Source organism: Nerophis lumbriciformis, linkage group LG07, assembly GCF_033978685.3.
Source record: "Nerophis lumbriciformis linkage group LG07, RoL_Nlum_v2.1, whole genome shotgun sequence".
NCBI classification, from domain to species: domain Eukaryota; kingdom Metazoa; phylum Chordata; class Actinopteri; order Syngnathiformes; family Syngnathidae; genus Nerophis; species Nerophis lumbriciformis.
This window is the reverse complement of record NC_084554.2, coordinates 46,681,660-46,695,533: the sequence shown is the minus strand read 5'-3', so window position 1 is coordinate 46,695,533 and position 13,874 is coordinate 46,681,660. Positions and strand designations below refer to the sequence as shown.

Genomic DNA, 13,874 nt, shown 5'->3' with positions numbered 1-13,874 from the left:
TATGTCCGTTGTGTTCTTTAATGTTTCCCTTTTTGTGTTTTTGCCTTTTTTTAGTGGACTTTGTGAATCAGCACTGCAACCACATAATTTCTGCAACGTGGGATGAATAAAGTCTATCCTATTCTACAGCTTTCTGCACGTATAAGTAATTACGCATGTACGTTAAAACTCGGTTTTAGCCATTTGGATAGCTAACGTTAGCTAGCCTATCATAACAACAACAAGACTGCAAATTGTTTGTTGTGTTTTTCGGGACTGCTATTGTGTACGTGTACATGTGTGGCGAGTCAGCAGTGAGTGACAAGCCTGAACGCCCAGGAGCATTTTTTATTCACTGTAATTAGTCATTTTGAAAAAGACAGACCTTTAAAAAAAAAAATCATAATAGTACTAATTGTAATGTATTTTAGTATTTTTATAGTATTTTTATAACAGGAGTGTCCAAGCTTTTCCCAGCAAGGGCCACATTCAGTAAAATCGAAGAATTAAAGATGCTCAAAGGAAATCAATGTCAAGCTGAACAAAACATCCAAGTAGGTGACAAAGGAAATTAGTGTTAATCGTGCGATTAATCACAAAAAATATTGCAATAATCAGGTAAATACACAGATTAATAACACAATTTATTTTGCTCCTTCACATTCTATCAATTCTAACAATAAAATTGCTTTTGCGACCAAATATTGAGGTCTGTTTTAAATACATTTTTTAAGCGGAAGAAGATGGATGGATGGATGTTTTTTTTAAGTAATTGAAATCATGCAAGTGAGGTATACTACTAGTAATTCTTGTGATTAATCATGATTATTACAAACTCAAAATCTGATTTAAAACATGTATTATTTGACAGAATTACTAATAACATCTCGATAATGAAATTATTGCATTTTTTATTGAATGAGCTGCGGGCTAAAATTGGCCCGCCGGGCCGCTCCTTGGACGCTGAATATTAGAGGTGTGAATCTTTGGGGACCAAACAATTCGATCCGATCCCGATTCCTGGGGTGACGATTCTCGATTCAAATCGATTTTCGTAATGTATCATTTGGTATTGTAATTACATAAACTTTTGTCAAAACATGTTACAGGTTACAAAAGCTCCTTCTGGTTGCATGGAGATGGCTTAACACATATTTTAATAATAATTATATATATATATATATATATATATATATATGTATATATATATATATATTTATTAAAGAACATTTGACTCCACAAAACAATACAGTTTGTGTATATTTACTCCATCCATCCATTTTCTACCGCTTATTCCCCTTGGGGTCGCGGTGGGCGCCGGAGCCCATCTCAGCTACAATCGGGCGGAAGGCGGGGTACACCCTGGACAAGTCGCCACCTCATCGCAGAGCCAACACAGATAGACAGACAACATTCACACTCACATTCACACACTAGGGCCAATTTAGTGTTGCCAATCAACCTATCCCCAGGTGCATGTCTTTGGAGGTGGGAGGAAGCCGGAGTACCCGGAGGGAACCCACGCAGTCACGGGGAGAACATGCAAACTCCACACAGAAAGATCCCGAGCCCGGGATTGAACCCAAGACTACTAAGGACCTTCGTATTGTGAGGCAGATGCACTAACCCCTCTGCCACCGTGAAGTATATTTACTCAACACAGATAATGATTAGTCTTTAAATACTAGGTCGATAAATTATATACAGTATAGATATACATATATATCGTATTTTTCGGAGTATAAGTTGCACCGGAGTATAAGTCGCACCTGCCGAAAATGGATAATAAAAAAGGAAAAAAACATATATAAGTGGCACTGGAGCCCGGCCAAACTATGAAAAAAACTGCGACTTATAGTCCAAAAAATACGGTACTAGGGCTGCGAATCTTTGGGTGTCCAACGATTCGATTCAATATCGATTCTTGGGGTCACGATTCGATTATAAATCAATTTTTTTTTTCAGATTCAACGCGATTCTCGATTCAAAAATGATATTTTTCCGATTCAAAACGATTCTCTTTTCATTCAATACATAGGATTTCAGCAGGATCTACCCCAGTCTGCTGACATGCAAGCAGAGTAGTAGATTTTTGTAAAAAGCTTTTATAATTGTAAAGGACAATGTTTTATCAACTGATTGCAATAATGTAAATTTGTTTCAACTATTAAATGAACCAAAAATATGACTTATTTTACCTTAGTGACAATATTGGACACAGTGTGTTGTCAAGCTTATGAGATGCGATGCAAGTGTAAGCCACTGTGACACTATTGTTCATTTTTATTTTTATTTTTTTTATAAATGTTTAATGATAATGTCAATGAGGGATCTTTAATCACTGCTATGTTGAAATTGTAACTAATATTGATACTGTTGTTGATAATATTCATTTTAGTTTAAATATTTTTGGATTATTCTGTGTCTTGTTTGTGTCTCCTCTCAATTGCTCTGTTTATTATTTAGTGTTGCTTGGCCGGGTTTGGTTTTGGAATTGGATTGCATTGTTATGGTATTGCTGTGTATTGTTTTGTTGGATTGATTAATTAAAAAAATAAAATATCCATCCATCCATCTTCTTCCGCTTATCCGAGGTCGGGTCGCGGGGGCAGCAGCCTAAGCAGGGAAGCCCAGACTTCCCTCTCCCCAGCCACTTCGTCCAGCTCTTCCCGGGGGATCCTGAGGCGTTCCCAGGCCAGCCGGGAGACATAGTCTTCCCAACGTGTCCTGGGTCTTCCCCGTGGCCTCCTACCAGTCGGACGTGCCCTAAACACCTCCCAAGGGAGGCGATCGGGTGGCATCCTGACCAGATGCCCGAACCACCTCATCTGGCTCCTCTCGATGTGGAGGAGCAGCGGCTTTACTTTGAGCTCCCCCCGGATGACAGAGCTTCTCACCTTATCTCTAAGGGAGAGCCCTGCCACCCGGCGGAGGAAACTAATTTCGGCCGCTTGTACCCGTGATCTTGTCCTTTCGGTCATAACCCAAAGCTCATGACCATAGGTGAGGATGGGAACGTAGATCGACCGGTAAATTGAGAGCTTTTCCTTCCGGCTCAGCTCCTTCTTCACCACAACGGATCGATACAGCGTCCGCATTACTGAAGACGCCGCACCGATCCGCCTGTCGATCTCACGATCCACTCTTCCCTCACTCGTGAACAAGACTCCGAGGTACTTGAACTCCTACACTTCAAAAATAAAATAAATAAAATAAAAATAAATAAAAAATAGATTTTTGAAAAATGAGAATCGATACTGAATCGCACAACGTGAGAATCGCGATTTGAATTTGAATCTATTTTTTCCCACACCCCTAATATATACATATATATATATATATATATATATATATATATATATATATATATATATATATATATATATATATATATATGTATGTGTATATATATATATGTGTATATATATATATATGTGTATATGCATATATATATATATATATATATATATATATATATATATATATATATAAAACTTTATTAAAATACAAATACAAATCTCCAAAATGCCAAATAGGCAAGATTATAAAAGCCTGTTTCTGTCATTAAAAATAAATAAATAACCCAATGATAAGTAAAAAATTATGAGATAAAAAGTCATATTTATGAGATTTTTAAAAAAGGAGTATTTTTTTTAAATCAATATTTTGGTAGCAAAAAGGATGGATGGATTTTTGAAAATTATGAATCGATTTAGAATTGGGATGAGTAAGAACCTCCATACTACAAGTCCCAGAATGCTTTGGTGTTGCCTCGTGGTTGGCAGTCAACTCACTTGTCGTGGCTCGTTTGAATTGGGTTCAAGTTAGTTTTACAAACAAAAAACGGTAAACATTTTTTCACAATTGTTTATTTGTTCTGTAAATTGTAGTAAAAAAAAAAAAAAGTTATAATTATTTATAAATGTTTTCGTTCGCTTGATAGCTTAGCTCGTTTGCCAGCTAGCATACTTGGCTGAGGTCCAATATGGCGGCTTCTCACGGTCAAAAAGTACTCATTAGAACTGACGTTTTTTTTACGAGTGTTTGACTCTTGTTGAAAACAGGTGTATTATATAAGCATCTTTAGCTGTACGATTGTTATACTGATTGGCGGTTTTTAATGTAGAATAAAATGTATGTTAACGCGTTTAATTACTTCTGAGAGCGAGCTGTCAATCAAACCAGTGTGAGAATGAGAAGGAGAGGGCGGCGGAGGAGGAGAAGGAGAGGGAGGAGAAGGAAGGTGTGTGTGAGAAAAAGTCTGTGTGTGCGCGTTCAGGTTGTCACTTTGTTGTTGTTGTGAAACAGGAAGGCTCCACGTCCACGCTGGCCCATGTTGCTTGTCGTGGTCCATGTGGAAGTGCGCGAAGGTGCTCCACGGTGTTTGTCTTCCAGCAGAAGAAGAAGAAGACGAGTGTGGACGTGAAGATGTGCGGAGGTGGTGTGCTGGACTACTTTCTTCTTTTTTTTCTTCTGACGTCTGACCGCTGCTGCTCAACTCCAACCGACAGGAAAGGTACGGCAAAAGGCGTTAACGTTACTTTAAAAACATTTTTTTTATAGGTTATGCTGAACCAGTGAGTGCAAATGAAACTGTTTCATGGCAACGAAAGGGCTCTTTGCTATTGCATGACGTCATTATATGATCGATTGACGTCATCTAAAACATTGGCCAATATTGATATCAAAGAATAATGAATATAAATAATAATGGAAGTATAAGTGTTTGTATATAGTATATTATTGGTATAAATGTTTAACAGGGAAATTTCACATGTCTTTACTGTGTATATATTTGAACAGTATATACTGTATTTGATCATATTTCTAGCAAGCTCATCTTGTATTGAGATTGTTTATAGGGTTAGGCCAGTGGTTCTTAACCTTGTTGGAGGTACCGAACCCCACCAGTTTCATATGCGCATTCACCGAACCCTTCTTTAGTGAAAAAAAATTTAAAAAAAAATTTCAAATTCAAGACAAAGTTATATGTTTTTGGTAACACTTTAGTATGAGGAACATATTCTAAGTAACAAAGACTTAATTTAGAGTTATTTGGTTAGGGTTAGGGTTAGAGGGTTAGGGCCAGGGTTAGAGGGTTAGGGTTATAATAAGGCCATGCCGAATAAGGCATTAATAAGTACTTAATGATGACTAGTTAAGAGCCTATATGTTACTAATTTGCATGTTAATAAGCAACTAATTAATGGTGAATATGTTCCCCATACTAAAGTGTTACCATGTGTTTTTACTGGTGCACAAAATGAACCGTGCATGAACATTTAGTTTAGTTTAGTTTAGTTTTAGTTTATTCACAATACCATATAACAATTACAATAGTAGTGAATATCATCATTTAAAGATGTTGGTACGTGAAAGGGTCCCCCAAATAAGCTAGAAGAAGCTTTTGACAGGGGGTCCAGAGGACAGTATATACATGGAATGATGAAACATGGTAGCAAGCACAACAACAAAAAACAACAAAAAACAAAAAAACAACGCTATATGATTAACACAAGATAATAGTACTAAAGCAAGCATACACATACATACATGCATTCATTCAACCATGCAAAACCCAACATCACCTTGTTCAAAGAACAAAACCAACACTGCATAAACTCACAACAAATTACACACCTGCAAATCAGTGTGACTTCTGCTGTTGCCGTGTCCGTAATACGCCGATAGGGAGAAGTTTTTAATTTACACGATGAGTCGGGTGTGTCTTGACCTCCGCCGAAACCCTGAGCCTGACTCACCGAACCCCTAGGGTTCGATCGAACCCAGGTTAAGAACCACTGGGTTAGGCGAAATAAGTGCTCAACTTAAGCCTAAACCCCTTCGGTCTGTGACATTGTCAATTTATGAATGTACAACTGTTTGTTTTTGTCAAGCTGTTTGTTTATTTTGTTGACCACTGACCGAAGAAATAATAAACTAAATACTAAACTAAAAAATACAGGCAAAAATCACCCCATATCCCCTACTGTTTGCCAGTATTACCACATCTGAGTAATTGTGTAGAAATATGGGGAAATAACTACAAAAGTACAGCTTATTCACCAACTGTGGTACAACAAAGATCAGTTTGAATAATACATAATGTTGGCTTTATTTATTGAATCAAAAATATTGAAATTCAATGCTTTGGTGCATTTGCAAGCAGCTAAAATGATGTACAAGGCAAACTATAACCTGCAATAATTCTTCTCAACAAGAGGGGAAATCTCATTTAAAACATTTGTACGCACACACAACATTTAAGACCGTAAGCGTGTCAGTATGATTAAGCAAAAAAGCCAAACAAAGCACTGATATGATCCAGTTTAACTTTTCAAGTACAAGGAAGACAAATCCTGATAAACATCTTAACCTTATTAAAAAATGAGATAACCTTATTCATCTCATGTCAACTATACATTACTTATTTTACATTTATTTATGTATTTAATAATTATTTACTTACTCATTCGTCTACTTATTTACTGCTCTGTTTATTTATTCACTGCTGTGTTACAGATGGAGTACAAAAAAATGTGTTTTTGCTATGATACGAAAAGGGGAAGGGTTGAATAAGCTCTGCTTCCCCCAACTTCTTTTCGGACATGCTTTAATGAGACACTGGAAATGTGCGATGCATTATATTGTAATTGTATGCATGTTCGTAACCAAAGACAACAACTCAATTACATTGAGCCTGAGAACGCAAAGCTGATATTATCGGTCCATGCTTTAAATTGGTGCGTGTACTGTCACCATATTGAGGGACTTAAACATCAAAACATAATTTCAGCCATCCAATGGTCACCTATGTTAATCAGGATGTGGCGTTTTTTTATGTTTTTATGTTTCTGAACAACACCAACGTCCCCACTAGTATGTGTATCTCCGCCAGATAAGCAGGAACCTCTACGCTAGTTTCTCTATTTGTTATTATTTGCTGACAGAAAGGTTTGATACAGTGTGAGTTAGTTATCCTGAATAATAGCCGGAGTTATGCGTCATTTATATGATATGAGTCAGCTGCCATAGGCTCCAGCCGTGACACTGAAATGAATACATGAATGGATGCATGGATGCATTGCGCGTCTTTCTCAAGTAAAGCAATTAAGCTGAATTCACTTTGGCCAATCATCCATGATTTTTCTTTTCATTTTTGTAGCGCTTGCTCTTATTCGGGTCACGGGTGAGCTGGACCCTATCCCAGCTGACTTTGGAGTTGAGGCACACGATGGTCAATCAGAGGATGCATACATGCAAACAACTACAGTCGTATCAACTTACCATTGGTTATGTGATGGAGAAAACACTCTTATCTCAAATCTACATCTCCAATTGAAATGAATTAAAATCAATTTAATTGGTGCTTGCTCCCCTTAACAGTGCAATTGTAACATGTAACATGCCTTTTGAAAAGTGACAACAACTTTTGATTAGACATATTGTATAAAAGCAATATAAGAGAATGTACTACTAACTAATACAGTAGTTTTATGGAGTAATATAATACATTTCGTAAAAGTACTGGAACACCTTTTCACTGAATGTCAGAGCGGCAACATCTCTCGATATTTTTAAATCCTCTTTAAAAACTCACTTACAAGCTGAGCTGGATTTATGTATGGATTAATTCTTCTTTTTTTTTAATACATTTTTAATTGTGTTTCATATATAGAATGTTATATATTTGTTGTGAATTTGTATTATTTAAAAAAAAATTAATCTTCACGCTTTTTTGGCACTATTTTTATGCATTTTAACTGTGTTTTATGTATAGGATTTTTTGTGCTTATTGTGATTTTGATTATTATTTTTTATATTTTACCTCACTTTGGGGCAGAAGGGTTGTTTTAGAAATGTGCGATACAAATAAATCTACCTTAACCCTTGACCTTGATAATTTATAGCATTTACCTTGGAGCGTCAACTTATCGCTTTCCACCTGCTTCTCCGTCAAACACACCATCAGCAGCTTTCCCATATTTTAATGGATATTAGATTCAGATTCAACATTCATGGCTGCCGTTGGACTCGTTCTTTAGCCAGCAGTGCATACGAGCATATGCCCAAAATTCTTCGCCAAGTTGACGACACGTTCTGTCATGTTTTTGATGATTTATTTCTTTAATATAATGATTAGCATTCACTTCTTCTCAGTTCTGTCCTTCACACTCACTTTCTTCTTTCCCGTGGTTAAACAAACAGAGTTATGCGAGTAAGTGCGGATGTTCTGGTCAGATCTTATGAGTTTCACTGTGAGATTGGCTATACCAACTAATGGCGAGGATGCTTGTAACTCTTAATTTTGCAACTTAAAGCATAAAAAATAGCCGAGAGCTCTTATCTCAAAACACTCTTAAGTTGAAGTACCACTATATTCACAATTATGGACAATTTAGTTTTGAGTTCTCTTAACAGTCATGTTTTTGGGATGTAGGAAGAGCGTGCCAATCAGAAGCCTGAAGAAACAACAGCATTGTGCCGCCGCCGTTTGTCAATATAGTGATGTATTACATGTAAGGGCTGGCGATAAAACGTTATCAATATATATCGCGATAGACACGTAATCAATATCAATAAAAAAAATTATTAGTTTTTTTTTTCTTCGATGTCGGAACAAACTGGAAGTGGTGAAGCAACATAGGAAGTGGTCACTGATCAGTAGGCATGACACGCTAACAGCCAATCATGGCAGTTTTTTAGATTTTTTTAAAATGGACCATAGTCCGACCAATGTGGTCTGTAAATAATGCTTGTCCCCATCATGGCGAACACCACACTACCTTAACCGCGCTCACCCTTTAGCGCACAGCTGTAACTTCCTGGCACTAAACCTGTAGAAAATAGTTATTTTCTGCACACCAAATCTATTTTTTTTTTTGCCCTCAAGTGACACGCATCATATTTTTTATGCCAGTCTGAACGCGCAAAAGTGATATTTTCCGTTTAGGTTCAGGACACATCAGGAGGTAGTCTAAATCTGATTGGAATCTGATCTTTTCAAATGCTAATTCAGTCTAAACGGAAATGCGACCCGAATCCGACTTTTTCGCCATCTTTGGGCAAGCTGCGTCAATCGTGTGCGAGGGGAAAGACGCAGCCTGCCGGCGGAAGTGGATACGTCATCACAACATCTGGTTTCGGTGAGCAAAGTCTTTTTTCAACAGCCATATATATATATACATATACATACAGTCAGGATCAAAAGTTTACATACACTGGTAAAGAACATAATGTCATGGCTGTCTTGAGTTTCCAATCATTTCTACAACTCTTATTTTTTTGTGAAAGATTTTAGGTTGATGATTTTAGGTTGTCCTGAAGAATTTGGAGGTGGTAATCATTTTTCTTTGTCCCATTTAAAGCACCAGTTCCATTGGCAGCAAAACAGGCCCAGTGCATAATACTACCACCACCATGCTTGACGGTGGGCATGGTGTTCCTGGGATTAAAGGCCTCACCTTTTCTCATCCAAACATATTGCTGGGTATTGTGGCCAAACAGCTCCATTTTTGTTTCATCTGACATCACATGGACAAAGATAAGACCTTCTGGAGGAAAGTTCTGTGGTCAGATGAAACAAAAATTGAGCTGTTTGGCCACAATACCCAGCAATATGTTTGGACTACATCTGCCCCACATGTGGCAAACCATGCGGGTGCACAGCCACATGAAATGGCATATACGAAACCCCCCTCAATAACCCATTACTGGAGCAACGTCATCATCGTAATCGATGGACAGCCATAAGCAAGTAAGCATGTGTGTCTTGTGATTGACTGGGGACCAGTCTCGCTCGGCCTCCTGCCCTAAACGGTGAGGACAAGTGTTATAGAAAATAATCAATCAATCAAACAATTCCTTTATTGTCATTGTCATAATAACACTTAAGTCATGCATGTCAACGAGATTTTGTTTGAGCTTTGTCTAGCGGCATAGAAACTGCATTGCTGGTGCAAGTTGACCATAATTTACAGTTTAGCATTGTCAAGAAGATGGCGAATAGAGGGGTATGGGGGTGGGAACAGTCAGATGTCTGATGGGTGTTACGTTGATGTTGCAACAATGCAATGTCCAGAGCACAATTATTGAGGTGGTGAAGAGTGAGGTAATAAGATGGTCCGGGGCAGCAAAGAGGCAGGCTGTTCATTTAGCAGTCTCACAGCCTGGAGATACAGACTGTGAGACATTCTGGTGGTCGTGGCGCAAATCGATCTATACCTCCTTCCAGAGGGTAGCAGGTTGAAGAGGCCATGTGCTGGGTGGTATCTGTCCTTCAGGATGTTATGTACTCGCGAGTTGTGTACATGGCACTCATCTCTGGGAATATCGTCCTTGTAATTTTCCCCACGTGAAAAATAAATACTTAGACTGGGAGTTAACACATACTTGCCAACCCTCCCGGATTTTCCGGGAGACTCCCGAAATTCAGCGCCTCTCCCGAAAACCTCCCGGAAGAAATTTTCTCCCGAAAATCTCCCGGAATTCAGCCGGAGCTGGAGGCCACGCCCCCTCCAGCTCCATGCGAACCTGAGTCCAGCGTGCGCACACAAGGAGACGAAGCAGAAGAACGAGACCGTAGTGGAAGAGCGCAGGGGCACTTCTCCAGGGCCGATGTATGCTCGGGGCAACACCCTTCACCTTACCCGGCAGTGGGTCTCCACAGCGGACGACTTTAGGGTGAATGATGAGTCCAGCGATTAGTTGCAAATCTTGCTTTATTGATTGCTTGCACACAGCCAATCCAACACAAAACCAACTAGTCCCTCCCCGCACTCACGCCACCGCTCCCTCTCTTCTCTCGCCCACACACTCACTGACGTCACTCACCTCACATGCTGTCACGTATTAAAGGGCCACACACACACATACTCTACTCTCATAACACACAGTTCAGTTAGTAGAACAACTGTGTTTTCATTACTGTGTATTTGATAGGTGCCATTGCCCCGGAATTGTATTGCATTGTACTTTCAAGTACAACAATGAGTAGATGAGTGTTATGTGTGTGTGTATGTGTAAATAAATGAACACTGAAATTCAAGTATTTCTTTTATTCATATATATATTAAAATAAATAAATATATATAGGGCTAGAATTCACTGAAAGTCAAGTATTTCATATATATATATATATATATATATATATATATATATATATATATATATATATATATATATATATATATATATATATATATACTGTATATATGTATGTATATATATATATATATATATATATATATATATATATATATATATATATATATATATATATAGGGCAGCACGGTGGAAGAGGGGTTAGTGCATCTGCCTCACAATACGAAGGTCCTGAGTAGTCATGGGTTCAATCCCGGGCTCGGGATCTTTCTGTGTGGAGTATGCATGTTCTCCCCGTGACTGCGTGGGTTCCCTCCGGGTACTCCGGCTTCCTCCCACTTCCAAAGACATGCACCTGGGGATATGTTGATTGGCAACACTAAATTGGCCCTAGTGTGTGAATGTGAGTGTGAATGTTTTCTGTCTATCTGTGTTGGCCCTGTGACGAGGTGGCGACTTGTCCAGAGTGCACCCCGCCTTCCGCCCGATTGTAGCTGAGATAGGCTCCAGCGCCCCCCGCGACCCCAAAAGGGAATAAGCGGTAGAAAATGGATGGATGGATGGATATATATATATATATATATATATATATATATATATATATATATATATATATATATATATATATATATGAAATACTCGAGTTGGTGAATTCTAGCTGTAAATATACTCCTCCCCTCTTAACCACGCCCCCCGCCCCAACCACGCCCCGCCCCACCTCCGACCACGCCCCCCACCCCCCACCTCCCGAAATCGGAGGTCTCAAGGTTGGCAAGTATGAGTTAACATGACGACATGTCTGTGTGTGACAACTCCATGTGACTTGCACTCTTGCTGGAGTCTACAAAAATCTCCATTTGTCAAATTGCGTCTCGGAAAGTGAGCATTTTAAAGACGGGCGCGTGTGGCGTCCAGTGGGACGGGAGGCCGCCGAAGGAGCCATTTGCTTGCAAAATGATGCGAATAATAACTTCACACTTTCGAGTCTTGCCTCTGACGCCTGTGTTGTAGATGGCCCTGGAAAAGCTTGCACGTGTCTTTGAGTGGAAATCACTAGAAGTGTCCCAGAGGTTGACAGGGACATGCGGTAACCACGACAACACGGCCGCGTGGAAGTGGTGCATGTGAGCCTCACAGGTAAACGAGTAGCGGCAGCAGTAGCTGTGCACCCTGCGGGATCGTCAGCGCTGGAATGCGGGGAATGTTGACGGTCACACCGTGCTGGCGGGATTAATCGGGCTGGGTGCAAACATGTTCAACCTGCTGGCTCACGGGGTCAAAGATCAGCGACGTCAGCTACAAACTTTCACATGAGGTCACACTGGAAATGGGGTGGTGGCGTGGCCTAGAGTGGCGGTGCGAACGCGACGACGCTTGGCGAGATGTCTGCGTGACGACTTTCTTGCACACACATACGCGCACGCACGCACACACGTGCACTTACACGCACAAACGGCAACATGTTCAGACTGCATTAGTGTGTGCGCGGCTCGCAAAAGCAGTCGGACGTGTTCAAACGGGCCACAAGTTGCGAAAGTGAACAAAGCGTGTCGTCAATGGTGTCACATGACCCTGCCGCTAGCGTGATTTAGCTTGCTGCGCGCTAGCATGCTTGTGGGTAATGTAGTTTTGTCCGTGAGCTTAAGGAGAGCATTACAAGTGTGCGTTTTGGTGGGAATGAAGCTGGTGAAGTGATTTCAGCAAGGGCGGCTGTCAGATGGCTGAGACATTCCTGCAGCCTGTGTGTGTGTGAGATTGTGTGTGTGTGTGTGTGTGAGAGAGATTAGCTTACAAGGCCGCTGTGTTCTTGTTGTGAATCCCGAAGCACATTTTGTCTGTCTGACCCCTGACTTGGTTCTAAGTGCTCATGAAAACATAACATCAATGAAAGTCAATAAAAGCACTTTGAGTTCAATGGGCCTTGAATCATTTCGCCCTCAGGCAAGGTGAAACACAACTGGTGGGCGGGGCCAAAGTCTGAAGTCATCCCTGCAGTGACGTAGTTTGGCCACTATGCCACCAAAGATGGGTACAGGGTCCGAAGATTGTCAAACTCCTTGCGCGTGAAAAACACTCTGCGTGGCGTTTTTTTGCGCTTGCGATGTCTTTCTCTTTCCGTACGCATGCAACGATCCACTCTTTGGGCACTAAGGGGTCGGGCATTGAACACACGGCCCAGCAACTCCCCTCCTTTCTGAACGCTCACTTTAAACGCCTGCTGTCCTTTCTCATCCACTTTGATCAGAGCACTGTAACGGAAGGTTATGAGAATGTTAAAAATTGGGTCAGTAGAGACAGAAACATCGCGAGTGCAAAAAGATGCCTCACTTGCAAAGGTAAAATGAGTCCGCAAGTTCGATTTTGGCACTGTTCTGATGCTATAGATTAAGCCTATTCAACTGGCGGCCCCCGGGCCACATCCGGGCTGCCAAAGCTTTTAATTTGGCCTGCCGAACACCACCCAAAAAGGCTTAATGAAACCATTCAAAACAGGGTTGCTCATGTGTGCAGTACTGCCGCCACCCTGCAGGGGGCAACAGCGAAGCGTGTGTGTCACAATGAAGCAGCGGTGGGTGAGAAGAAGTTAACAAAACCCTTTCACACCATGAAAAAAAAAAAATTGCGAAAATTAGACTTTAACAGTGACTGGACAACAAAGTATGAATATATTGAAATCGCTGACTTTGATGTATTTCGTATTCGTAGTTGTGTTGTTTTTGGCTGTTTAACTCTGGCTTTTAAAACTGGTTAAATACACTTAGCGCTGAACTGGACCAGCAGAGGGCGATAAA

The 13,874-nt window shown here is 40.1% G+C and overlaps 1 protein-coding gene across 1 annotated transcript in view; it reads left to right on the top strand.

Annotated features, from left to right (window-relative positions):
- The first annotated feature begins 4,156 nt into the window (after positions 1-4,156).
- LOC133609446 (melanoma receptor tyrosine-protein kinase-like) overlaps positions 4,157-13,874 on the top strand; it is a 33,762-nt gene continuing 24,044 nt past the window's right edge. The window contains exons 1-2 of the mRNA XM_061965037.1: positions 4,157-4,222; positions 4,288-4,495. Coding sequence (XP_061821021.1) covers positions 4,172-4,222; positions 4,288-4,495 — 259 coding nt within the window. The 5' untranslated portion in view covers positions 4,157-4,171. The remainder of the gene's footprint in view (positions 4,223-4,287; positions 4,496-13,874) is intronic.